At 40.4% G+C, this 26138-nt stretch overlaps 1 protein-coding gene across 2 annotated transcripts in view; it reads left to right on the top strand.

The window, feature by feature from the left end:
- The first annotated feature begins 5382 nt into the window (after positions 1-5382).
- Positions 5383-26138, top strand: part of pcdh9 (protocadherin 9) — a 191179-nt gene continuing 170423 nt past the window's right edge. For both annotated transcript variants that reach the window (XM_035907867.2, XM_006780362.2), the window contains exons 1-2: positions 5383-6191; positions 6694-9830. In XM_035907867.2, the coding sequence (XP_035763760.2) occupies positions 6795-9830 (3036 nt within the window). In that variant the 5' untranslated portion in view covers positions 5383-6191; positions 6694-6794. The remainder of the gene's footprint in view (positions 6192-6693; positions 9831-26138) is intronic.

Genomic DNA, 26138 nt, shown 5'->3' with positions numbered 1-26138 from the left:
CAAATCTATGGCAGCTCATTCTGAGGTAATGACTCATTCTCTCTTGTAGACCAATGATTAAAACTGATAAGTGGGTGTTTTTTTTCTCCTTTTTACATAAAAATCTAAGTGCAACAATTACTGGACACCTACAGGTGACATTAGCATTTTTCATAGGAGACTGCATTTTCACTCGTAATGGCTTTATTAACACAAATTCTTTAATGATGACAGGTATTCAGCAGATATAGTGCTATAGCTTGAGATTTAGCAGAATGTGTGCCTGAATGATGGCTGTCTTCCTTTTAACTTTTCAAGATTATTTTTACTATTTTTTTTACAGTGCAATATAAAGTGAAGAAACAAAACTATAAACTGCCTAGTTTTCAAATTTTGTTAATTCAAATTTTCAAATTTCAGCACTTCAGTGGATTTGGTCCACAAATACAATGTAAATAATACTTGCAAAATATTCTTAAACCTTCTTCACAGTAAAGCCCAATCACACTAATTTAATTCATTTCTGTGTGGGGGAAAATAACAGTGGGGAACCAGTAACACTACCACACCTAACTACCTCATATCTTACATTTTCATGCAGAACGGAATCAGTATATTACTGGAATAACTGTGCAAATGACAAATTAGCCAGATCCCTTTTTGTAAATGTGAAGCCACTTGGCTACTACATGATTAAAAAACTGCCATGTAGAAGTCTGACCTTTAGAATGACACACTAGAGTCTCAGTATGTACAACATGTGGGCATTTTCTTGCCATCCCCTCTCTTCTTTATGAGCTGTCCTCGCTGTCAGAGTCATAATTACTACAAGATATAAATTAGTTCAATGTAGGTTACACTCATGTTGATCCAGACATTTTTTAAAGCTGCAGTTCTCCAAGTATGTACTCGAGTACTGTATGGAATCATTAAATATGTCACAGTTGGCTGGAGTCTAGAAATTTCGCAGCCTGATAAAAGATAAGTGACATCAAACCTCTGAGGAAATGGTATTTAATTGCACAGGGGCTATAAAAATAGTAATCGTGTAGAAATAAACTGACACTTCAAAGCCAGCTTGTCGAGTCCTGCATTTATATATGTAAACGAGTTACTCGGGACAAACAAAAAGAAATCTGAGAATGTAACTCAGGATCACCTGACACATATAGTTAAAGCTTCTACGAATAAAGATGACCTTTGAGTGCAAGATCGCTCATGTCAAAAATATCCAAATCAATTTGATGTGATCTGGAAAAGTACTGGTATTTGAGCACAGTCAAGTATCTTATAACTTTGTATTGCTTCATTCATACTGCACAAGGTCAAATCAGCCTGTGCACTGAGCAGAGAGGGATCTTGCTCGACTCTCTTTCCCTGGTTTGACCAGGATCTATTTCAGCTACTACAGGCAGCCTTCTGGCTTTCACATCAGTAAGAAAAGAGAATGGGAGGGAATGTTTGACCTTTTTCGGTGCACAGTCTGGAAAGTGATATGTGATTCAAATGTGTCAGGGAGAAGAAAAAAATGGGGAGAGACAGAAAGCAAAGGGAGAGAGCAAATTACAGTCCAAGGGAAGGTTTGAAGACAGAAGAGGCATTTCTTATAAGGTGTATCTTGCAACTTCTGTCATCTTGAAACTCTAATCCACCCAGAATATCTTTTTTGATCAAACAATGTGTCAATCAATATTCAAGGGATTATCATGAATGGCATTATACCTCCCAAAATGCCAACCATGAGGCAGTAACGAATGTGCTGTGTGCATGAAAATGGTTTTGCAGTAATTAGGAGGGCTCAGAAGCAACTACGGGATATCTTTGGGGTTGCCATATGGTGAATCAAAACAATTACCTTGAGCAAGCATTTATATTTTAACTCATAAACTCACAGGTGTAAAGTTCTGTCTCAACACAAATCAAAGCACCTTGTTACAGCCTTGTTAAGTGATATAAGGCAAATTCCTTGGGGGAATTCAAAGATTTGAATACAGTGAAATCTGCTCCAAAGAAAATCATATGCATTTCCTATTCAGTTCACTCCCATGTATTTGGATTTTTAAGTTGGAGATGCCTGATTAGAAGGTCTGATTAGTATTCAGGGTCCACAGCATGTGTGATGCCAATTATCCACCGGGTCATTACCACTCTGGAGAGAAGTCGCACTAGCAAAAGGCATTTAAGGAAAAAGGCCTAAATTTTCATCAGCGGTTGCAGTGGCTCTTTGACAAAGTACAAATGAAACCAGTCTTCTCAGTGGAACAAGAGAAAGAGTGAGCTGAGATAAAATAGAAAATTATTGGTTTCTATTTATACAAAACATAGGTAGACAACCTCATCTTTGTAAATGTAGCCCAACATTTTGACTTGAGTAACACAAAGCAGTTCCGGCACTAAGTAAATACGCCCTAAAGACTTGCTTATTGCACAAGTCAGTTTCTGTGCACATTTGTTTAGCTGGCAGGTGGTAGAGCGCCTCAAACAGAAGGATTCAGCTTGTGTGATAATAGCCTCACTAATGTTTTGCCTGAGTCAGCTGATTACGTGAACTGCGATGGAAAGTAGTGAAATTTTTCAGCATTCATTAGAGTATGGGGAACGCATGTTTTTCCAAATAATATGGACTTACACTGTGTACCCTGTTCACAGTGTGCTGGAAAAGACATCACTGACTGTCAAAGAGCTTTCACACTCTGAGCTGGCCTCTTATTAATACTGCTTCTCACCAACCAGCATAGGTTTTCTCACTTGTACTAGTGAGGGCCATAACAGAAAATTACCCAAATTATGTTTACCCCAATAGTGCTTTTAAAGTTTAAATTTCCCAAATTGTTTCTCCTCCGCATTTCTTTAAATAAAAGGAAGAAGTTTCATATTAAATAATTAAGATGTAATTACAGAAAAACTGCTGCTTAACCCTGCTGATTACAGCCCTAAGCCATGTTTGCTGCTCCTTACTTCTATCAACACAGAAGTTGTGTTTATTACCATCCACCTCCAGCTATACTCAGACCTCCTTTAAGTTTAAATAGATAGATAGATATTACTTGTTTGATCTTATGTTTTGACACACACGAAAAATACACATACTTGTTCCTTGTATTATTCATGAAGCCAATTCAAGAGTAAGAACAAGTCAATAAGGTGAATAATCTGATTGACTTCACCTGGTATATGGGGAATCATAGGGCCTAAGGTTTGGACACTTCCCTTAGGCTCTCTCTTCGACGTGAGTTTGTAGGAGGTAAGACCTACATTACATATTAACAAACTACATTATTCATCACTTGTCAGTGACTTGACTGGCAGAAACATAAGCTTTAGCTGATTTAAAACGGACTTAATAAGATGATAACAGACTCTAGAGCTCTGCTGGAATTGGAATTATCAGGCATACAGCTACTAACTTTGTCCTTGTCTAGTGTTTATATCACCATCGTGTGACATTTAACACATCTGTGAGGATAAAGAAGTTTTACTGAGCCTTGGAATAAAATGTCCACATTTCTTGTGTGGAGTTCTGATAGAGTTGGTAATCCATACCAATGTTTTAACAGTTGCTTCACAATATGGGTATTTTTGGCTTTCTGGTTTACTTTTTGTCCAGTACTCCTAATTACTGCTCATTCACTTGCATCACCCACACAGATACCATAGAGACTTGACAAAGGTGGAAATTTCTACCAAATCGAAGCATATTTCTCATTTTCCAGATAAAGAAAAAAGAAATCCAGGACACACATACCACACAGGTTCCCAGAGAGCAACTAAAGGCAGGTGATGAGTTCATAATGACTGCAGTTGGCCAGCAGTGCAAGAAAGTGTTTCACCACTACAGACAGTTATGTTGTCACTTTTCTTTCTACATCAGGGTGTCAAGCTTTAAGCTGAAGTGACAGATCACTCCTTTAGCTGCTCTCTTCCAGCTAAGGACAGTGACGGCTGCATCCAGAGGCAGAAAGGTCAGGCCACCAGGTTGGTTGTGCTAATGGACTGCTGACCAGGCAATAAGCCAGCCTCTCAAGAGACATTGGCAGCCTAGTTCTCACCTCAACTGTGCTGGTCTAATGTCCTTTGCATCACTTTCATCACCACTTGCCCAAACTGGGGCATATTCTTATTTTGCTAGATTTCCCATTCACACATTGTTTCTTCTTCCTCTGAGCTGCCGATGATGCACTGTGTTGTCTTAGTTGTCACGCTAAGTTGACCCAGGGTTGCGTGGCGGATCATGTTTTAAGACTTGAAGCTCAAATCATGGCTGAGGCATTTGTGAAAGTCCACCTCAAGATGGCAGTGTTCACCACGACAGGCACTGAGCTCAACAGCTTGCCATTTCTCAGCAACAGCAACAGCACTGAGCCCAGGCTTAAATTGAGGGTTATCTCCTGCATTGAAATTAAGTAATGATTGGATGGAAGCAGGTAATAAATGATGTCTGGATCTGTATGGCTCAGTCTGATTTGCATTTTATGAAATTACTATTTTCTACTTACCTTATAACATTCGGGGCGACTCGGAACAGTTCAGCCTCTTGTTGCTTTGAAACTTGTCACGTAAGGTCATCTGCGTTTATTCCAAAGTCACGCCACAGACTCCTCGGAGCCCCACAGCAAGAGGCAGTAAACTTAAAATAAGAAGTGCAATTCACCCGTTAAACCAAGAACTCCGGCCACACGCGGCTTTGTAGCCTTGATGACTAGGATAACTGTCAAGGTTATTTCTTATAAACAAATGCTGACGACTGGCTGCAGGGTGCTAAGTGCGGTGGACGGAGCGTGAATATGCACCCGGCTCAAACATGCTTAGACAACGGATTCTCTGTTTAGAGTGCAATTATAACTGACTCTCACACAAGGCTTGTATTGTATATGCCAGTGTTTATTCTTGGCAAGTCAATATGCACGGGAAACCGCCATAGCGCATCTTTCTAATGTGCTTCAGTCTAGTGGCTTTTATGTCCACCCCAATTAGGCTATTGTAGCCTACCTGACAACAGCCTAACAGGTTGGCGTATGCTTTTGATGCGTCCCTTTAGAGCCAATGAGTGTTATCTGCTTTTATATAATCACACACACACTATAAAAGCTAGAGGACATCCACTATCTCTTTATTCTTTTCTCTCAGTGTCTTTTTTTTTACACTATCATCAGCAGCAGCTTCATCATCATCATCGTCATCATCCTCCTCCAGCCCAGCCACGGGGTTTTTGGTTAAGCGTCTCTTCAGCCTGCAGCATCTTCGCGGAGAATCTCACCGCGGACAGCCCTCTGGTTTGCTTTAAGTGACGTGACATCGGGCCAATCCCGTCCTCGCTCGGGTTGCCAACGCCATTGAAAGCGAGGGGCGGTGTCCAATGACGAGGGTCGGCCGGGTGGGGGTGCGGGGTGGTTAGTCGGTGTGGTGTGCATCGCCAACCCCTCCTATGGGTTTACACAGAGTTAGTGCAAGATATTCTGCTCTGGGAGTGAGAGTGCAAGGATAAACGCCACACACACGCTGCGCATCCGTGTCACACTGAGCAGCCGTAAGGCTGGTGTTTCCAAGTGGGATCGACTCTGAGCTTTTACACCTTTTTTGTTGTTGGCTTTTTTTTGTCTTTTTCATAAATGTCATCGTGACCTTTTTTTTTCTTTCTTTTTAACCTTGAGTCTGATTATTGATGGAGCTCCGTGAACTTGAAACATAATGGGACACGAGTGTCTCTTTTTGGGTTCACCTCGTCTGCGCCTTAACCTTCACAGGTAGCCGGGGAGAAAAGGAAAGAAAGAAAGGGGGGAAAGACGCCGGTTCTCTCTGGACATGCACAGGAGATGAGCATTGATTTTGGGACCCGTTTAATTGAAGACACCGCAAACCACTGACCACCTTGCTGTGTCTGCTGGAGAGCGACGCTGATCACCGCAATCACCGCAGGTCGCACAATTAGATCCAGTCAATTCCTGAAGTTAAATGGGGGGAAAAGGAACTGCGACATATGCAGCTTCTAATTTACCCCAGTTTCTGCGACCGGCTGCTTTTATTTAAAACCTGTACTTGTGTCTGATTAACCCAGTGCTGCTGGGTGATTGTTGTTATTATTATTTACCTGGAGCCAAAAGCAGATCGACAGAGGAGGATATCTTTACCTGAATGAACTACTGTACTACTGTGGATGAGAAGACTATGAGCTGACACACTCCAGTTTTTCTTCTGTGCTGCAACCGATTTGGGTATGTAATACAAGCATGGGTCTCTTTTGCCCACTAAGAATTCAAAATCTCACTGAGCTTACTTTGTAGGCTTCATTTATGCTTATTCACTCGTTAAGCAGCCCACTCACAGCCTAAGCTCTTTAATTTTGACAGTTTAAGTGGAAAAATTAATAAGACTGTGTAATGTGTTGTGAAGTTTTGTTGCCGTGGGGGTGTTCGAGGCACCGAAAATTCATAGTGACCGTAAAACGTAGATGATGCAGAAAGAGAGTAACAGACATTAATGGCTGCTTAAAAGGTTAATGCAGTTTATTTTGGGATTTTCAATTTACTGTTTGAATGAAGTCATGTTTTGTGGCTATGTTCAGATTTAAGGGTAAATCCTAAAGAAGAGGGGGACAAATATAGTGCATGAATCAGCTGACTGTGAGGAGAGGGATTGGATGATTGTTAATTAAATTTATTTACTCTGCATAATAAAGTTACTTCACTGAAGGGAATCTCTGTCCTGTATTCATAGGTTTATTCGTGGAAGATTCCTGCCAGGAGTCACTGTCTGTAACAACACTGCATAGAAAGAAACCTTTGAGTTTTGAAGGCTGGAAGCATATTAACACTGTTATGGATCTAAAAGACTATTACCTGTTGGGTGCACTGCTTGCCTGCATATGGCTAGATCCTTCAATAGCCCAAGAGCTAATCTACCCCATCAGGGAGGAGTTGCAAGAAAATGTCCTCATTGGGAACATACCAAAGGACCTAAACATTTCCCATACAAATGCTGCCACCGGAACGAGTGCTAATCTTGTGTACCGGCTCGTCTCCAAAGCAGGAGATAACCCACTGGTCCGTGTTCTGAGCAGCACTGGAGAAATATTCACAACATCAAACCGAATTGACAGAGAGAAGTTGTGCCCCGGTCCCTCATTTGAGGACAGCGAGTGCTCCTTTGAAATTGAAGTGGTCATCCTACCTAATGATTATTTCAGGCTGATTAAGATCAAAATAATCGTTAAAGACACAAACGATAATGCCCCCATGTTCCCGTCCCCTGTGATCAACATCTCTATCCCAGAGAACACGCTCATTAACAGCCGCTTTGCTATTCCTTCTGCCACTGACCCAGACACTGGCCCCAACAGTGTCCACAAATACGAGCTGATCAATGGGCAAAGTGCCTTCGGCTTAGACATAGTAGAAACGCCTGAGGGGGAAAAGTGGCCCCAGCTTATTGTGCAGCAGAATCTGGACAGAGAGCAGAAGGACACGTATGTGATGAAGATTAAAGTAGAGGATGGTGGCAGTCCCCAGAAATCCAGCACTGCCATTCTCCAGGTTACTGTGACAGATGTCAATGACAACAAACCGGTGTTTAAAGAGAGTCAGATAGAGGTTCATATACCGGAGAACTCCGTTATTGGCACATCTGTAGTGCAGCTCCAAGCTACAGATGCAGACATAGGGGCAAATGCAGAGATACATTATGTATTTGGGACTCAGGTGTCTCCTGCTACAAAAAGACTGTTTGCACTGAATGCAACATCTGGCCTAATTACAGTGCAGAGACCTTTGGACAGGGAAGAAACTGCTATCCATAAGCTCTCTGTTTTAGCTAGTGATGGCAGCTCAAGTCCAGCCAGAGCTACTGTTACCATAAATGTGACTGATGTTAATGACAATCCACCTAATATAGACCTGAGATACATAATCAGTCCCATTAATGGCACTGTTTTCCTCTCAGAGAAGGATCCCATCAATACAAAGATAGCACTCATCACAGTGTCAGACAAAGACACTGACATTAACGGCAAGGTCATTTGTTTCATAGAGAAGGATGTGCCCTTCCATCTAAAAGCTGTGTATGACAACCAGTATCTGTTAGAGACGTCCGCACTGCTTGACTACGAAGGGACAAAGGAATATAACTTTAAAATTGTAGCATCTGACTCTGGAAAGCCGAGCTTGAATCAGACTGCCTTGGTGAGAGTGAGGCTGGAGGATGAGAATGACAATCCGCCTATTTTTACTCAGCCAGTTATTGAGCTGGCTGTTATGGAAAACAACAAACGTGACTTGTTCCTCACGACTCTTAGCGCCACAGATGAGGACAGTGGGAAAAATGCAGAAATTGTTTACCAGCTGGGACCAAATGCATCATTTTTTGATCTTGACCGTAAAACAGGTGTTCTGACTGCATCCAGGGTTTTTGACCGGGAGGATCAGGATAGGTTCCTCTTCACTGTAACAGCAAGAGATAACGGGACGCCCCCTCTACAAACGCAGGCAGCCGTTATTGTAACCGTGCTGGATGAAAATGATAACAACCCCAAGTTCACACATAACCACTTCCAGTTCTTTGTGTCAGAGAATCTTCCTAAGTACAGTACTGTGGGGGTGATAACTGTGACAGATTCAGACGCCGGAGAAAATGCTGCTGTTTCTCTTTCTATTCTGAATGACAATGAGAACTTTATACTAGATCCTTACTCTGGGGTGATAAAGTCTAATGTATCCTTCGACAGAGAGCAGCAGAGTTCCTACACTTTTGATGTAAGGGCTGTGGACAGTGGCAGGCCTCCTTGCTCCTCAGCTGCCAAGGTGACCATCAATGTCATTGATGTGAACGACAACACACCCATCGTTATCTACCCACCCTCCAACACGTCTTTCAAGCTCGTGCCTCTCTCCTCTATCCCAGGATCTGTGGTAGCAGAGGTGTTTGCTGTAGACGGTGATACAGGGATGAATGCGGAACTCAAATACACAATTGTGAGTGGGAATAACAAAGGTCTGTTTCGAATTGACCCAGTCACAGGGAATATTACTTTGGAGGAAAAGCCAGCACTAACCGACATAGGCTTGCACAGATTAGTGGTCAATATCAGTGACCTGGGTTATCCCAAATCTCTCCATACTCTTGTGCTGGTGTTTTTGTATGTTAATGACACTGTGGGCAACTCAACACTCATCAATGATCTCATTCGACGCACCATGGAGACCCCAATTGACCGAAACATTGGTGAAAGCAGTGAAACCTATCAGAGTGGTGACTATTTAACCATAATGATAGCCTTTGTTACCGGCGCCTTGGTGGTGATTATTGTCATCTTTGTGACTGTGCTGCTGCGCTGCCGCCATGCTTCTAGATTCAAAGCCGCACAGAGAAAAAAGCAGGGGGCAGAGTGGATGTCACCCAACACAGAAAACAAACAGAACAAGAAGAAAAAGCGCAAGAAAAGGAAGTCCCCCAAAAACTCCTTGCTCAACTTTGTCACCATAGAGGGGAACAAACCTGACGATCCTGCCCACGAGCCAATCAACGGAACCATCAGTCTGCCCACCGAGCTGGAAGAGCAAGGGATTGGACGCTTCGATTGGAATGCCACGCCGACCACAACCTTCAAACCTAGCAGCCCAGACCTGGCCCGGCACTACAAGTCCGCCTCGCCGCAGTCGGCCTTTCATCTCAAGGCTGACACACCGGTCTCAGTGAAGAAGCATCACGTGATACAAGAGCTCCCATTGGATAACACATTTGTGGGGGGCTGTGACACCCTTTCCAAGAGATCCTCCACGAGCTCCGACCACTTCAGTGCCTCAGAGTGCAGCTCCCAAGGAGGGTTCAAGACGAAGGGGCCCATGCACACCAGACAGCAGGTAAAAGAGCACTTTTACTGGTCTATAAGTACTGCCTATAACTGCCCTGTTCCACAGTGCTAAAGTGCCAGTCTAGATTAGGGACTGACTCTAAGGTACTGTGAAGCAACAGAAAACTGTTCAGGAGACACACTGCTTCAGCAGGTTTTTCAACCTAAACATAAAAAGAAAAGAGAGAAAAAGTAACTTGAACAACAGCTGATTAATGGAGTTGATTATGGACTCAGCAATCACACAATGCGTAATTTGGGGGTAACACTTGCAAACCCATGTTTTGTATTTAATATATATTTAATTCATATTTACCAAAATGCAAGTGGACGAGTGACTGCTTTGCCTTATTTTGTCTCTTCAGTACCCAGGTTAGATCACTGGCAAACATGTACCAACATAACATTAACTGTAACCCAACGATCTTTGTAAAAGAAACATTTTTTTCTTGCCTATCTACTCAGATTGCTGCTTTTCATCGTAGACAAATGCTGCACACATTCTCCAAAAAGTAGTTGACCTTTCACCTCTCTCTTTCTCTCTCTCTCTCTCTTCATAAAACTCTTGAGTGTATTCATGTTTTTTTGTTTGTTTCTTTATTTTATTTTTTTTGGTGTGCATTGTAATATCATGAAAGACTTTGTAACCTTTTCAACACCTGCAGCAATAACAACATTCAATAATTAGACTGCTGCAGTGGTATTGTGAATGTCACTGTAGGCTTTGCCACATCATCTGAGCTTGAATTAAATGCCTCCTCTCAAAGCACACTAGCGAACTGAGTGAAGCTTGTCTGGAACTTGATACACATCCAATTCAAAAAGGATTAGCCAATAATGAGCCTCAAATTTCAACGTAATCCATGCTGCTTTTTATCAAAGCCCTATTAATTTTTCTGCTAATAAAGCACCACTACACAACACACAGTTTTAATCTAATGGAACACACGTGGACAAATATTGGGAACTGCATAAAAGAGTGAAGAAAGAGCGCAGACGGAGAAGGGAAGGCAGAGACAGAGGCTGTTGTCGATGGGTCGGGCTTGACGGTGGTACTGAACCTTTAGGTGGCAGTGTTGCGCTGCATGGCAGAGCTTGGCACTACGCCAACCTGCAGTGGACTTATAAATGCAAGGGAGGAGAAGAAAGGAGTGAAACCTATGTTAGTGTTCTTAGTGAAATACTCTCGCCTAATGATGCAGAGGCTGCACAGGAAAGATTGATAATGGCAGTTAGAGATGTGAGTGATAAGATCTATCCGGACGAGCGAGTGGAATTACAGGGGTGACACTGTGCGACTCCTGTCGATGCATACCTCCGGGTCACTGCATCTGGGGTTGCATTTAATGTGTTTCTGTGTGAGAGGTAGCAGTCAAAAGAGGCATTCAGTGTGCCATCATTTGCCAGGCGCCGTTAGTGTGTGTGTGTGTGTGTGTGTGTGTGTGTGTGTGTGGGGGGGGGGGGGGTTGGTGATGTGTGAGAGAGAGATGAGACGAGACGATGAAATGGGTGATGCTGGCGGTGGCAGCGGGTGGGGTGAGGTGGGGGCCACTATTCAACCCTAGAGGAGGACACATGAGATATGACACTATACTGTAAGCACAACTTCATTGATTTGCTCAGTCATCCTACAATTCCACACAAGATTTATTGGGATCAATAATTCTGACAAATGATTCAAAGAAGCACACAAACAGAGCCAGTGTATTCTATATTGTGCCACCGATATTATAAATGATGCACTGTTACAGACGCTTTTGGGCGCAGACTTATGTCTGAAATGTTCTGTACAGTTTCGTGTTTTTCTCTGAACTTGTGTAAGTTGTGCTACTACTGTTCTGCTATTACTTACTGATATAAATTAGTTGAAATAAATCCATTGTCTTTTATTTTTATCAAAGAGAATAAGAGAATCATATCTTTAAAAACTCTAAAGATGCATTTGCTTACATATTAAAACAACAGTATCATACAGATATGCACAGAAAAGAAGTATGAGTTCCTTTTCTTACCAGTATGCATGGTTATATTGCGACTCCATACAACGATGCACTTTATCTCCATTAAATAGTGATTATCCGTCTTTCCATTATTGGCTGATATCAATCTTTCAAATTTGTAAAGAAGGCCCTTACAGCATGCGGTTGGTTCTTAGTCATAATTACTCCAAAAAACATCTCGCAGACAAAGACTCCAGCTCAGATTGGCAGTTATTGATTGTGGTTAAATGATTAGACTGCCCCGACTGCACTGACACGTCTTTCTGGATAAATCAGGGTATGTTATCAATGCCACTGTTCCATCCATTGTTTTGATTGTTTTGCACAATGCAGCCATTTGTATTGACATGCACATGTCATCTCCATTTCATGATCATTCATGCGGAGATGCCCATCCACTAAATTCTATGCCTTTTGGATTTGTGCTGTAGTAAAAAAAAAAGAAGATCAAGAAAATACCAATTACCTTTGACTGAATCTTTAAACAGACAGTATATCCAAAAGGTAATATCACCGGATTATCATATCATTCTCTGCAGAGTAGAAGCGCTTTAGAAGAAGATAAGAGCTACATTATTAAAAGATTTCTTATATATACAGATAACAAAAATGAGCCAATTTCATTTAAAGTTATTACTGGTTAGTTTTTGGTTGGAAAATGTGATTTGATGTAATATATTGAAATTAAAGCTAAAGGTGTTAAACTGCTGCCATAGTTAAAGGATGCAAAAAGGTATACGGTAGGAAGATCAAATTTAGCACTTAGTTTGCTGCCCTATGACTAACAAACCAACACCAATAAACAACTGGTGCCTGAAGTTAACACGAAACAAGCGTTAAGTAAAATAGGAAGTTCAAGAGGAAGACACAAGCGAAGCTGTGGGTGGATCGCTTTTAAGATTGACCTTCTCTCAAGGAATTGAAAAGCCATTTTCTTCCAGTTTTCAAGAGTCACTTCTATGCAACATCAGCACCAGTCAAAAAAATAAGGAAACTGAAAGGAAATTGATAAACGATTAGACAGAAAATAAGACACTGCGAACAACAGCAAAGCATGAAGATGTTAGTGCTGTCTTCTTTTTAGGTGATATGGAGCGTATAAGTAAAAGAAATAGCTTATCTGCAGTAGCGTTATTACGCACTAATGCCTAGTGCAATCACTTTTATACAGATCCTTATAGCTTATAGCAATAGGGGAATCTTTGCCTTTCCTTTCATTTTTCTCACTTATTTTTTTACCCTCTAGGGACCTACATTAGTGTAAACAACACAGAGGAAAAAAGCATGAAAACACTGTCCTAGTTTCACTAGGCAACACAAGCATCTAAGAAACGGAGGATAATAATCATCATCATTCTTATTCTTATCCTGTCAGGAGTCATAGACATAGATGTGGCTCACTACCACAACATGAGCCCAGTGGCTATGCATTAACTATGTACTGTGCATCAGATCCCAAGGCTCGTGTTAAGAATACGTTAACATGGTTTTGCTGAGGGGAGCAGGGTTTGAAAGTAGTCTCAGAGAGAGCGAATGCAACATCATCGCTGACTGATTGCAATCTATATTTTCCATATATCTAGTCTTCAGAATTAAACTTGAACAAATCTTGTAGTAAACGTGAATAAAGGGATGTTAATTATTACGTTTGCTACCACATATTGACAAGTTCACACAAGATGTGTTCTCTCTTCTGTCACTTTGCGGAAGCAACATATTACGTATGTGAGAATCCACAGTTATGGGCCCTGTATGACGTTTTTCAGTTGTGCAACCTCGTGGTCTGAACACCTAATCTGTAACAAGTCTTAATTGCTGTAGGCTTCTAGGTTGTTGTTGTTTTTTTTTCATGCACATGCAAACACGGAAAGGAAGCATGCATTGACAATTAACCCATCTCCTATTGCTGTGATGTGCTTTTCTTCACCCCAAATCTGCCTCAGGCTGGGGGACATGTAACAGCTTTCTATCTGACCAGTCTCAGTTTAGTTTCCGCACATATAGAGCAAATGGCAACATGTGAATATGGGTTAATTATTCCAAATAATACTGGAGGTATTAAAAATTTGATTCAGTATTTCTGTCTACATCTGACTCATGGATCATTTCCTTCTTTGTGTTGAGCACTACAGTAAAAATAGGCGTATGGTACATTATCTCATAAACAACAAGCAGGATTTTAAATATCACAATAACTGGAGTATTCAGTTTAAAGCGCAGGATATTAGAAGACTTGTGGAAAAAAAAGGGGGGAATCCTCAGCGAGAAGATTCCTGGAGTTGTCAGTAATGTAATGAATGTAATGAATGGACATTCTATGCAAACAGGAGTTTGTACAGACCATTGTAATTATGGAGCCTTGAGGGAGTCGTCCTTCTTGTGCAGGTTCATTTGCCACATTAATAAGGGGATTAGTAGTATGTACGGGGGCTGATGGCAGCAGGAGAAGTTTGAGAAGATTAATGAACTATGACAATGTTGCACCTGAGGGGAAAAGTCTGTTGCAATATCTTATGGGTTGTGCTGACACAGAGTTTGGCAGTATGAAAGAGGAAGATGGAGAGAGGCCAGTGATTGCTGCCGACTGTGATCATACATCGTTTCTCCCAAGCTATCCTGTCACTTAATCAGGATACCGTGTTTGTGATCTCTTACACTGAGCATGTCCTTCATACCTTTAACTAATGGCGTTCCAACAGCCTTAGCATTTTTTGTAATAAGAGGAAGAACGGAAAAAGGACACCAACATGTACAAAAGGTTAAATTGGGTCACTAAGTAAAGATATTAATTAACCAAATCTGTGAGCAAGCTCAGTGAAGTTAGGTCTGTTGCCAACATCTGCTGAATAATTAAGAAAACAGCAGGTAAATCCAAGAAGACAGATCTTTAGCGCTGTATCTTCTTATTGAGTAAAACGTAGCAGATCCTCAAAACAAATGTAGCTGTCTGGAGAAAGTAAGACAGGAAGTGTGCGAGTGAAGTTTCTATCAAAGCTTTAAATTATCAGTGGAGGATTTGCAAAGCTCTTCACCACAGAGAACATTGTATCTGCGTCTTTAAAAAACTTGTCATGTCCTCTATATTCTAGGTGGGTAAGAGGAAATGAAATGGGTTGCGAGCTATACTATGGTAGTGGGTGTGAGTACTATCAGAGTAGATTATTGCCCCAAGGGGGATCCAGTTTTGTCTGCACAAAACAACAAAATAAATCAAAGCTCCCTGTTGGTACACTGGCTGAACTATGGAGTTCATTTATATGTTTTTATTTTCCCCTGTTTCAGAAAAATGAAGTGCTACTGATTTTTAATATATTTATATATTTATTAATTTATAGCCTGTTTTTTCTTTTTTCTTTGTAACTGCCAGGGACATAATTGCCAAACACAGATGATGGCAAATTACCAGGAATTACATTTTTGTTGTTGTTGTTGTTCCTTTGTTTGTTTGTTTTTTGTGAACATTTCATGAATTTTTCCCTCATCTACAGAAACCTTCTCACCATTGCGCTGTTTCATTCTGTCCAAAAAATACGGCACAGTTTTGATAATGACAAATATTGTCTCTTATCAAAAGGTCTCTTGCAAGTGTGTTCATATGTGATTTTATTTGATTTTTTTCATAGCTGCTTTGTTGTTTGTCCATCACTTTTGGCTGGCAACCCATTCATCTTAAATTTATCATCCATTTCTGCAAATTCTCAAAGCGCATTGATTGATGATCAGTCTTCAGGGGCTTTGCTTTGTGAAATTAATGCACAAAAGTCATAGCGGCTTTTGTAGGACTGTCATTACTTAATTCATCTCCATGTTTTCACTAATCCACAAAACGCATTTCCCATTTTTCTAAGGCAATCAATCAAGTTGACATACTAGCTTCGTGTTTTTTTTTCTTTTTTTTTTTTTCCCAACACTGCATGATGTGAAAAGACAAACTGCAGCTTAAAACACTTAAGGTATCAACACCTCATCTGAAATTCTCTTGAATTTTCCTTAAAAATAAGAGTAGAGGGTGGAAGAAAATGTTTCTTGACTGCTTGCTTGTCTATAAATCTATCTATCTCTATATATATTATATAAAAAAAGATGGAGTTATGATGCTACGTCATTGTTTGAATGCCCCCGATCCCCCCTTCCTCCCCACCAACAACAACCCATCTCTCCTTTCCACTCCTCACTTGGCTCCTCCACCCACTCCTTATCTTCCCCGTCTCCAGCCCTAACCTTTCACCCGTGTTTTACTGGGGTCAGCGCCGTTACATACGATGTTAAATCACCAAGGGTGTGTTCACCTTTGTGTTCTGATCATTTGTGACAGATGAGGGTGATTTGTGTTCAACACATAGCCCAACTTTCGTTCTTTTTTCCCTGTTACCATCCTCTCTCCGTTTATCATCAGAGAAAAAGGGTGTGCGGGTAAAAGATGGGCAAAGCGGCGCTGTCTATTCTGACATGACAAACCCAGAGGGAGATGTGTCCTTGTCATTGGGGTGTTGCGTCAAATAACACACAGGCCGCTGCTCTGTCACTAGCTTGTGCCAGTGTCTAGACTAATAGTTGTGATAATGGCATTGCCAGCCAAAACCCCCCTCAAGCTAAGAGCCTCACTTGACTTGAAATGTGACTGCCATTGACTGCTTTGCCACTGGGCCTCATAGCTCACAAAGACTCTGTAACCCTCATCGATGTAAATCTTGTATATATGAGATGTTTCATGTAAATTGAACTCCTGGTAATCTTGCCTAATGTGCTGTGTTAAACAATAATGGACTTGTTTTATTTTAGTTTTGTATTATTTATTTCCGCTGCCTTCTCCTTTTCCTTTTTTTTCATTGCTGGCTATACATTAATTACATCTGAAATAAACTCTTCCAAATCTCCAGTACACTGCAAATCCCACTCTGTTTATAAAGCCTTTATTTGAACAGTGGTATTCTACCTTTACAATTTCATAATAAATGTTTCAAAGAGATCATATCTTTCTTGTTTTGAATTTGTCCGTTTATTCTGCCTCTGTGATGTTGTGATGGGACATTATGTATAAACTGGGATATGTTTCAGTCAAGCTACCATGTGCGCGCCGATTCTAATCAGCGTTTGCTCATATACATGTGCTGCGGCTCATTACGTTGCCAACTCGTGTATTTTAAGAAGCAAACAGATTTTCTGCTTTGACTGATCTGGTGTTTTTAAAGAGGCATACAAAGTCACTGACACACAGCCAACCCGATAATTCACTTAGAGCGGAATGGGAAATTTAATTCAAAGTTAATTTACAGAGGTATGTCATTTGGGGGAATTTCACTGTTCCTCAATCTTAAACAGTCACACGTGCAAATGCTGTCTTTAATTTTTCTTCCAGCTGACCTAAATACATGAATGTTAATGAGATCAAGTTAGCAGCTGCTCTAAACATGTGACGGTGACGGATTTTTACACATACTGTAGTGCTTGTTTGGATAGCACCAGAAAATGGGCTCAGAGTTTTTTCCAAGTCTGTTTCCTCCTGTCTCTACTGGCCATGAAGAGATCAAATCTTTTTTTTTAAATAAATAAATAAAGGACAGGAGAGAAAAGCTTTTCCTTTATGAAAAATTGATCCTAAAATTTTCATAAAACTTCCAGCCATGCATCCATCTGACTACCTTCTACAGCTTCAGTTTTATAAGTGTGACACCCCACAAACAGTATGGACCCGAGGAACCGTTACAGTGAGTTTCTTTGCAGTTGCTCACATCCTTCTACAGCAGGACTTTAAAACCAATTCTAAAACATACAGTGTGCATATATTTGTACACATCTGACATGGCTGTAAGCTAAATGTGGATAATAGTCTAATATGACTTCAAAGAACATGAAGCCTTTCATGAATTGTCTGACTGTAAGGCTGCACAGAGAAAAAATGCGCAAGTGAATTTTCTTTATGGTAGCATTTCAAAATTGAGCTCTAAAACACTCAGATTGTGTTGCATCTTCACTCTTTCACATCAGATTTTTGTATTATCACATATACATGTGAACAGGAAACATACTAACCATTTGCAACTGGGAGTTCCTAACCTATCCCATCTTCATCATCATCATCATCATCACTGCCAGCTGCATCCTAATAAACCCTAACACCGTGAAAATGTATATATTGTGAATATGTCTATATATCTATGAAATATTTATGAAAAAAAGATATCTTTTTTGCAGCTATTGGCATTTTTGTACTGATGCTTCCATTTTTTAAAATCTTCAGCTGTTTTCCAGTTAAAGCAGTGTAGATGTGTCACCTCTTAACTGGTTTTTGGAGAAAGGGTGATGGGGTAGGGGGTGGGGGTGGATTTCAAATTGCCACGACAACACATCCATGGAAAGTAGGGCTAACTCAGCTTAATCTGTCCACTGAGTCTGAAAGCCAAAGGCAGAGCTTAGTCTGCATTTGAGTGAAGATGAGGAGGGGGGGAAGAAAGGATAAATAAATAAATATAGGCTTTAAAGTTTGACCTCATATATATGGTCACTTTCAAAAAAGCTGTCTGCACTTACTGAGTAGAATTTGAAACCTGACTTCTGACCTAAAGTATAATCATAGTGCTGGTCTATGAAAAAAAAAAGTTGGGGTGGTGATCAGGTTAGGTAGGCAATCCTAATCTTGCACTTCCAAACATTTTATGAAAAATATATTTTCAGTGTTTCTCAGTCTTGTAAATCATGTCCTAAATTAAGTATCATTTGTGGACAATTGAGGGAACACATTGCGTAGAGCTAGAAAAAAACTGCTCTCCCACCACTGAATTTGATGAGACTTTCTTTTGCTCCTGCAGGCCAAATTTAATGCCTCACATGATCTCATGTACAACCTCTATATGCATATTCTGGTTAGTGAAAGACTGAATGTTCTCCACAAACCACGTCTTCAATTAATATCCCAGGTGCAAGATGTAATGTATGCTTTGCCAATGAGGAGGAAAATAACAGACTGCGCAATACAAAAGTCTTGTCTCACATATTGAAGCTGAACCACTTCAGCAACCAGATGCATTAAGCTGTGCGTGGATGCTTCGCAGAAAGAACCGTGTGTCTACCACAATCAGGCGTAGACAGTCTGTGCAGCAAATTTATAGAGCTCCAGCATTCAGACTGTTCTGTTATACAGCTTTGTCATCATGAAACTGCGCACGACAGAGCTGAACATCCACTTGAACAATTATCCACATGTGGATGATGTCACATGCCTTTTTAACCTTGTTGGGGCAGAAAAACAGATTAATTCTGTTCTTGGTCTTCCACCAGCCGTGTCCTCAAAGGAGCACTTGTTTCATTATGCATAGTCACTATGCATTAACATGGACGCTAATAAACATGATCGTCTCATGACCCATAGGTGTTCATATGACTCAACATATGACTCGCTTCCGGTAGTCGAAGAAGTCTTCACATTTTCAGCAGCAATCCACCTGGTTAGAAGGACAAGTTCTGAATGATAAATGTACAGTATTATCAAGGTTTACATTAGAATCAAACTCATTATGCAGGGGGAAAAAATCCCCCTAGAGAGTGTTTTCTGATTAAATCTGATCACAACAGTAGAGTGAATGCACTTGTGTGCGTTCCACGCTGCTGTTCACTTGAGAGTCTACCTATTATACAGCCCAATTTGGGGAAGATTACGCGTGCTACAACTATATGTTGTAACGACACACATGAAAAACGCTGAACTCTGATCAGAAATTCAAAAGAACTCTAATGTGCAAAAAGAAAAAAAAAAGATTAAGGCTCCAAAGTCTCTTTCGGAGGTTTCCTTTCTCTTTGCTGCATTGCAGCATCAAGCTCTTCTCCGTCATAAAAGTCTGTCTTCATACACTGTGGATTGCATTTTTATAAATATGAGGATGTGTTTTTGAAGTGGTCTGTGAACACTAGGGACTGAAGTGAAAAAGGTTAATTTCAAAACTGACTTCAGCTTTACCTTTGTTATTAAACTGATAATTGCCCCTACATAATGTTGAAATCAATATTTTTATCAAATTTGGTTCACATTAGCTAGGAGGCTGACTTGCACTCTGGGGGCAACAACCAATTTTTCGGAGCTTCCAGTGTAGCCAGCCAATATCAGGTCTGGCACGTTTGCAGGTAATTGTTTAGAAATGCAGATAATTTTAAAAAGGTAATAAAAAGCTAAATCAATGTCAGATGATAGCCGACTGTTTTGAGATTGCTTTCGGAAAATGCAATCTTTCTTTAGCTTCCCAAATGGGCCGCTAACCAGCATGCAAGAAAACCCTGCTCAATCCTGATTGGTCAATAGCACTGAGACTACAAGTGGACTACAAGTGAATGTCAAAAAGCTTCCAGTACCAAAGATTTCTCCCTCTTGCCTACAGATTCTACATATTCACAAGCAGATGTCTTATTATGGAGAGTAACAGATTAAGCTTAATAGACTGGAGAAATTTCATAGATGCTGTTTTTTTTTTTTTTTTTTCGTGTTTTGACAAATTTAGGTGACAAAAAGAAACAAAAAGTTTAAGTAAGTAATAAACAAAGCAACAGTTGATATATTTGGGCAAAGTGCAATTTACATTAAAAGGGCCGAATAGCTGCTTTAAGTTTTTAGCAAACATGACTTGACTGAATATTCTCACATATGTTCCACTCATATTTTTCCATGAATTGACTGATGTCTTTTGAAAATTCTTTGGCTTGGAGCGTCACCAAATTATTCATGCGCCCGATGTCATTCCACTGAATTAAAATCAGCATCAGTCAGACACTCGAAATTATTTTTCTGCCATTATTGTTATTATTATTTCTGCACATGCTGATGCACATGCTGTCATATTCCCCTTTAGTCTAGTTACACAAACATTTCGCCACAGTGGGTTATTGATCTATAACCAGTTTATAGTTTTTTGTAATTTCCCATGTAGGGAAACATTACGAATGTTTACTGCATTTCTTACATTTTAATTCCCGAATGTATTTTAACTCTAGAGAAGGAGAAAACTGTTCATTTTTACTGTTACAACAGTAACACAGAATCCATCAGGACAGCAGTGTGTTATGCACTGAAGTTGCAGGCAGGGAAAACCCCATCTAGCATAATGTGTCTCTATCTTGGAAGAAGGTCTCGCTTCACAGTGGCCACATTACTTAGGGCCTGAGCCAAGTGTGATTTTTCTGTTTACTTTTATTTCCAAAGACAGCAAACAACATCCAAACAGCTGAGTAAAATAAAAATAAAAGTGGCCCAAGGGTTCCTGAGGTGACCTCTGGACCGGAAGGTTGTAAGGTCAGCTTTGGCCTGGCAAGATATATTAGAAATAATAAAATAAAACAAAAAACAGCCGCTTATATGCCTGTAAGCAAGGCGCTTTTGTTCCAGCGGGGTTACTTAGTAGATAAAAACTGCAACTTTCAAGTGTAGATGTGTAAACCCATGTGAGTGTGAAGCAGGATAATTCTGGAAAGGGATATTTACTCGGTGAATCTACCCTGTATTTAAAAAGATAAAAATTCGCACCGAGGGAAAGAGTGGTGAATTGATCTTTATGCTTCTCTTCTCTATGACATTTTGACCCTGGATTGAAATTTAACCGCCACTCCTGGGTCTTTTAAGCACATAAACACGATATTTAGCTGTAGTCTTCTTACAACTTGGTTAGTTGATTCCACGTGGATTCTTACGGCAAACACCTCAGACTTAAAATGCATGAATATCATTTTATAGGGATTCTGAAGGATTTCCATTTAAGAGCACAGTAATGAACAACATGAAAATAGAAGCGATACGGCAACCTGCAACATTTTTGCTGCCTGTATGAGCATAAACAGCTTTCTACCAAAAATACTCTTAAGTAGTAAATTAAACTTTTGACCCTTTGGCGCTTTGCAGATTTGTTCTTAGACTTCAAAATAATACCACGTCTGTGCAGATTCTGTTGGGAAAACATTTAACGTTGACACAGTGACTCCAGAAGGTATCGCTTGAGAGAGGAGCAGCAGCTACGTTGGTATTAGGTTTGGAAGAGGTTTGATCTTGTGATTGAACTGCTGCAGATCATAGAATTAAGCCCACATTATTTCCCATGGTGAAACAGATGAAGGCCATTGATTAAATGGTGTTAAGACTAATTATATATTTCCTTAAATCTGTACTGTATCATTAATAGATTCCCTTCATCACAACAACAAAAAGCAACAACACTTAGCGTGGATGGCTTATTATTTCTTTTCTGGCAGAGAGTACAATGACTGAATTAGCAGACATATAAAGCTCTTCAGGGAGCTAATTAAATAAGAAGTTGTGATGTATGGCTGCTAGAAGGATGTGTGTCAACTCGGCCCTGTCCGACGTATAGACTGAAGATTTGTATTGATCGTATGCTTTGTCTTGTGCCTCAGGCATCAGCACGCCGCAGTGTAAGCCATGCGCCTTGCCTTTGTCTGTTGAGTTGAGCAGATAAGGGTTGTGATAAATCTGCCTGAGAATAAGCTGTCATAGAGGTGGCGCACATGGGAATATTTAACACAAACATAAAAAATGGCTTGTCTGTTGTTTTATCGTCGAGGGTATAAGAAATGGCAAGGTTTTAAAATACTCTCACCTCTGTATTTTTGCACTTTTCTATCTCTGCAGCCCTCATATGCACAGAAGTTTGCAGTCCTGCTCATCTTTGTTAGGCCCATGGAACAGACCTAAAAAAAAACGGGGGAAGGAAAGGAAGAGATGCTTTGCACAGAATGGTGAACCAGCACCTTATCTTCTCTCAGTAATATGCAGAGGTGTAAAACATTTGGCTAGCTTATTTAGATGAAATGATTTAGTCCTGGTTGCGCAGAGTTAGCGAGGGCTGAATCAAGTAGTGTGTTGGGGATGAGGAGGGAGGAGGTGAAAATTGGTTTCCACTATCTTACGGCACACATAGAGACCCAGCCCGGTTTCCTCTCTCTCCACAGACTCCCTTCTGACGATAACGTGCCCTGATAATGGATATATGCACCCAGATTTATTTTCTATTTCCTGCCACAACTGCTTTTCCAAGAAACTTTTTTTAATGTATGAGTTTTACGGCTGCTTTCAGCTGTGACATTCAGACGGCAGAGTTCTAGTAGCAGAGAATTGAGGGGAACATTTGCCATGCAAAAAATAGAAGAGGGTGCTCTTTTGTGGCCTGAAACTTTTACTGTAACATATATAAAAAGGATATAATGGAAGTTCAGATGCAAAGGAAGTGAAACTTCCACTCTGCTGATTTGTCTGCCTCAGTGTCTGCTCACAGAGTTTGTATCCCACTTGGCATCATTGCAAGAAACTAACACAGAGCATTTCATTACAGTCTCTCTGTTGCTGGAATGGTCTCGCGGCCATATGATTTATTAGGCTATCATGGATGAAAATTAGTTGGTCATTTATTGGTCAAAATTTGAAATCCAGTCTCGCAAAGTTTACTGTATGGGAGATGGTCTGAGTGACTTATAGATGACCCAAGGGAACATCACAGGCCCTTTGACTATATTTGCCCCTTCCCCCTTAAATCTTTCAGAAGCGTTGGCTTTGTTTGTTATGTGACATGTGACCCCACGACATACTTGCTAGGGCGTTTCAGTGTCCCAGAAACCAGCCCAGTCTCTGTGCTGGGAACAATAAGGTTCCTTCATCACCACAGACTCGGGACTTTGGTTGCCCCAGGCCATACATCACATGAAATCCCACATGAATCGAATACATGTGTGTCTGAGTGGAAGTGTGTATTTTGTTGTGGTGATGATGGGACTGTATTCCCTCAGCACTTATTCAACACTGCTCTAAGCTGTTCACCCATTGAGATTAGTGACTTCCTTGTTCTGGTCCATATCTTCCCTGTATGTGTGTGCATGTGTGTGTCCACTTATTAATAGCCCAGCCTCTTGGATGATATTCATAACCAGAGCAGGACAGAGGGAGGTTTTTATGCAGCACACTTGGCAGATTGGACTGATTCATATCTTAAAAGAGGACGTGCTTTGATCTTGTGTTTATTTTGTGATTAGGAACACACAGTTTGCAGTCAAAGATGTGCGTTATTGATTTGTAAAGGTTGAGTTGAGATGTTTTTAATAATTTTAGATTTTAATCAACTTTACCTTTATAGAACAAACATTCTCTTCCTAATATTGCATTCATATAACTATCCACATCTCAAGTGGAGATACACACGTCCTTAAATAAAGAACTGTGAATTCAGCATTTTGCCAAAACTGCTCCCTTTTTATTGGATACACTGTGGACATGCACTTTAGAGTGTTGACAGCTCAGTGAGAGACTAAATGACTTGTTTGGTGCAACGAAGAGTCAGTTTGTCACTTAACATTTTTTGCATGAGTGTGCACACGTACACACACACACTCATATTCCATTATTAATGTATCTTACAGGTTTAACTTGGCTACCTCATCCTATCAGTCAGCTCCTGTAATGCTGGCAAAATTGACCAGTGCTCTCCAAAGCATGAATCCCTTGGATGCTGGTTGTTCCATCATGTTTTTATAAGTAAGAGTATGAACATTATTAGATCAGTAAACAACTACTTGCTGTGTAAAAACGGGAAGTAATGGTCTTAGTCACACTCCCTCTGTGTGTTTTGCGGTCCAAACAGTGTTTTGATAGCCGGTCCACCTGCAGGTGCAGGACAGCTCCCTTTGAAAGTGCATCAATAAAGAAATAATGGGTTATCTGTGTTTAGATGTAAAATCTCTTAAGCTTTAGATATATTGTCATAAGAAATTAGATAGACATTTATGTGCCCCTCAGGATAAATTGTAATCACTTCAGTGATTCCCTTTTCACATTAAAAATTCAATTTTTGTCCAATAGCCTACTTTGGTTTTTGACTAAATACTTGTAAAACTGCAGTCAGCTTCAGTTTTGATATCTGTTTTGTTTTACCCAATGCTAATACACTTGTACACTGAGGTAAATGTTATAGCTACTAAACTTCAGCATGTTTGGAACGCTTTTATTTCTGATATGTACCTGTCTGTCTAAGTAAAGGCAGCTCATTTTTCTTCCTTTTTTTGTAAATGATAGTTCTTCATTGAAGAGTGAAAATTTCAGTGATTTCAAATAATTGTTATTCCATTTAAGAATACCCAGTTTGTAAGAGATCACCGCAAAGGATTTTCAGGTTACTTAAGTTCCATTATATTTTATCTATAACTCCCCTTTGTGTTGAATAAAGCAAGTAAAACAGGCTAGCTTTATTATACTATCCTCTCAGAATTTAAGGCTTTTTGTATCATTATGAATCAATACCTGAAAGCTTTAGCCTGTTACTTTTTAAGGAAATCCGTAAAGCAAGATTTGATCTGACAACTTTTTACTCTGCACCTGACAGTCTGCACTGGGCTTCGCAAGAAGGAATCCTTTCTTTCTTCTTCTTGTGTGTCTGTGTATGTGCTTGAGGAGGGGGTGAGGAGAGGTCACTGCTTTATAATTGAATAATTGACTGGAAAAACTCTTTCTTGCCTGAAAACATACAAAAAACTTGAAAGTCACTGACTTGGAAAAACATTCCAATTGTCAATGAACCCTACAGCTAAAAAGAGATGGCAACAAGCATTTGCTAATTAGATGAAGGCTTCCTCCATCACTGCTCATTGTGAGGATGATAGCCACGCACAGGTTTGTATTTAGTTTTTCAATTCCTTAGGCTTTACAAAATGCCATCTCTAATTTTCGACGAGGATCTGGCCTTGAAGCCCCTGGTAATATCAAGTACAAACAATCAATCCCGGCCAATCTCTTGAGGCCTTAATGGACTTGGAAGGAATATTAAGAGGTTTTGTCTGCAGAGAAGCTTTCTGCCACAGCAGTCGTCCCTCAGCAAATTTGTGTTTGTGTGCCAAGGGAGGCTACACACTGGGACTGCTGTAACAGACTCTCAGTCCTACTTTCTGAGAAGCTGCTGCCAGGCCAACGAGCAAACGAACACATGCAAATATGGTGCTCCCACGTAGATGCATAAAGACTGCACAGGCTTCATTTTACATCAAATCAATCAGTTTTCACTGAATGAATTTCAACAGGATATTTAAATTCTTTTGTGTTTTGTTGGGTTTATGTGACAAATACGGCTGTGCTGATTATTTTGTGTGTGAGGCTACACAGGCGGTGGCATTTTGCGATGCCAGACTGAATGTGGGGTAACCATGAGATTGTGGGACGAGTGCCCAATCCTTGGGTGGCAGTCCAGTTGTAAATCCGCCTGTTGTTGCCACACATTGAAACTAATGAAACTGATGAAACACCATCCTAGACGTGTCATCGCTTCTCAGCATTACGTCACTGTTCA

This window comes from Neolamprologus brichardi, chromosome 1, assembly GCF_056152115.1.
Source record: "Neolamprologus brichardi isolate AB-2024 chromosome 1, ASM5615211v1, whole genome shotgun sequence".
NCBI classification, from domain to species: domain Eukaryota; kingdom Metazoa; phylum Chordata; class Actinopteri; order Cichliformes; family Cichlidae; genus Neolamprologus; species Neolamprologus brichardi.
The sequence above is the reverse complement of the archived record's forward strand: the minus strand, read 5'-3'. Positions and strand labels throughout refer to the sequence as shown.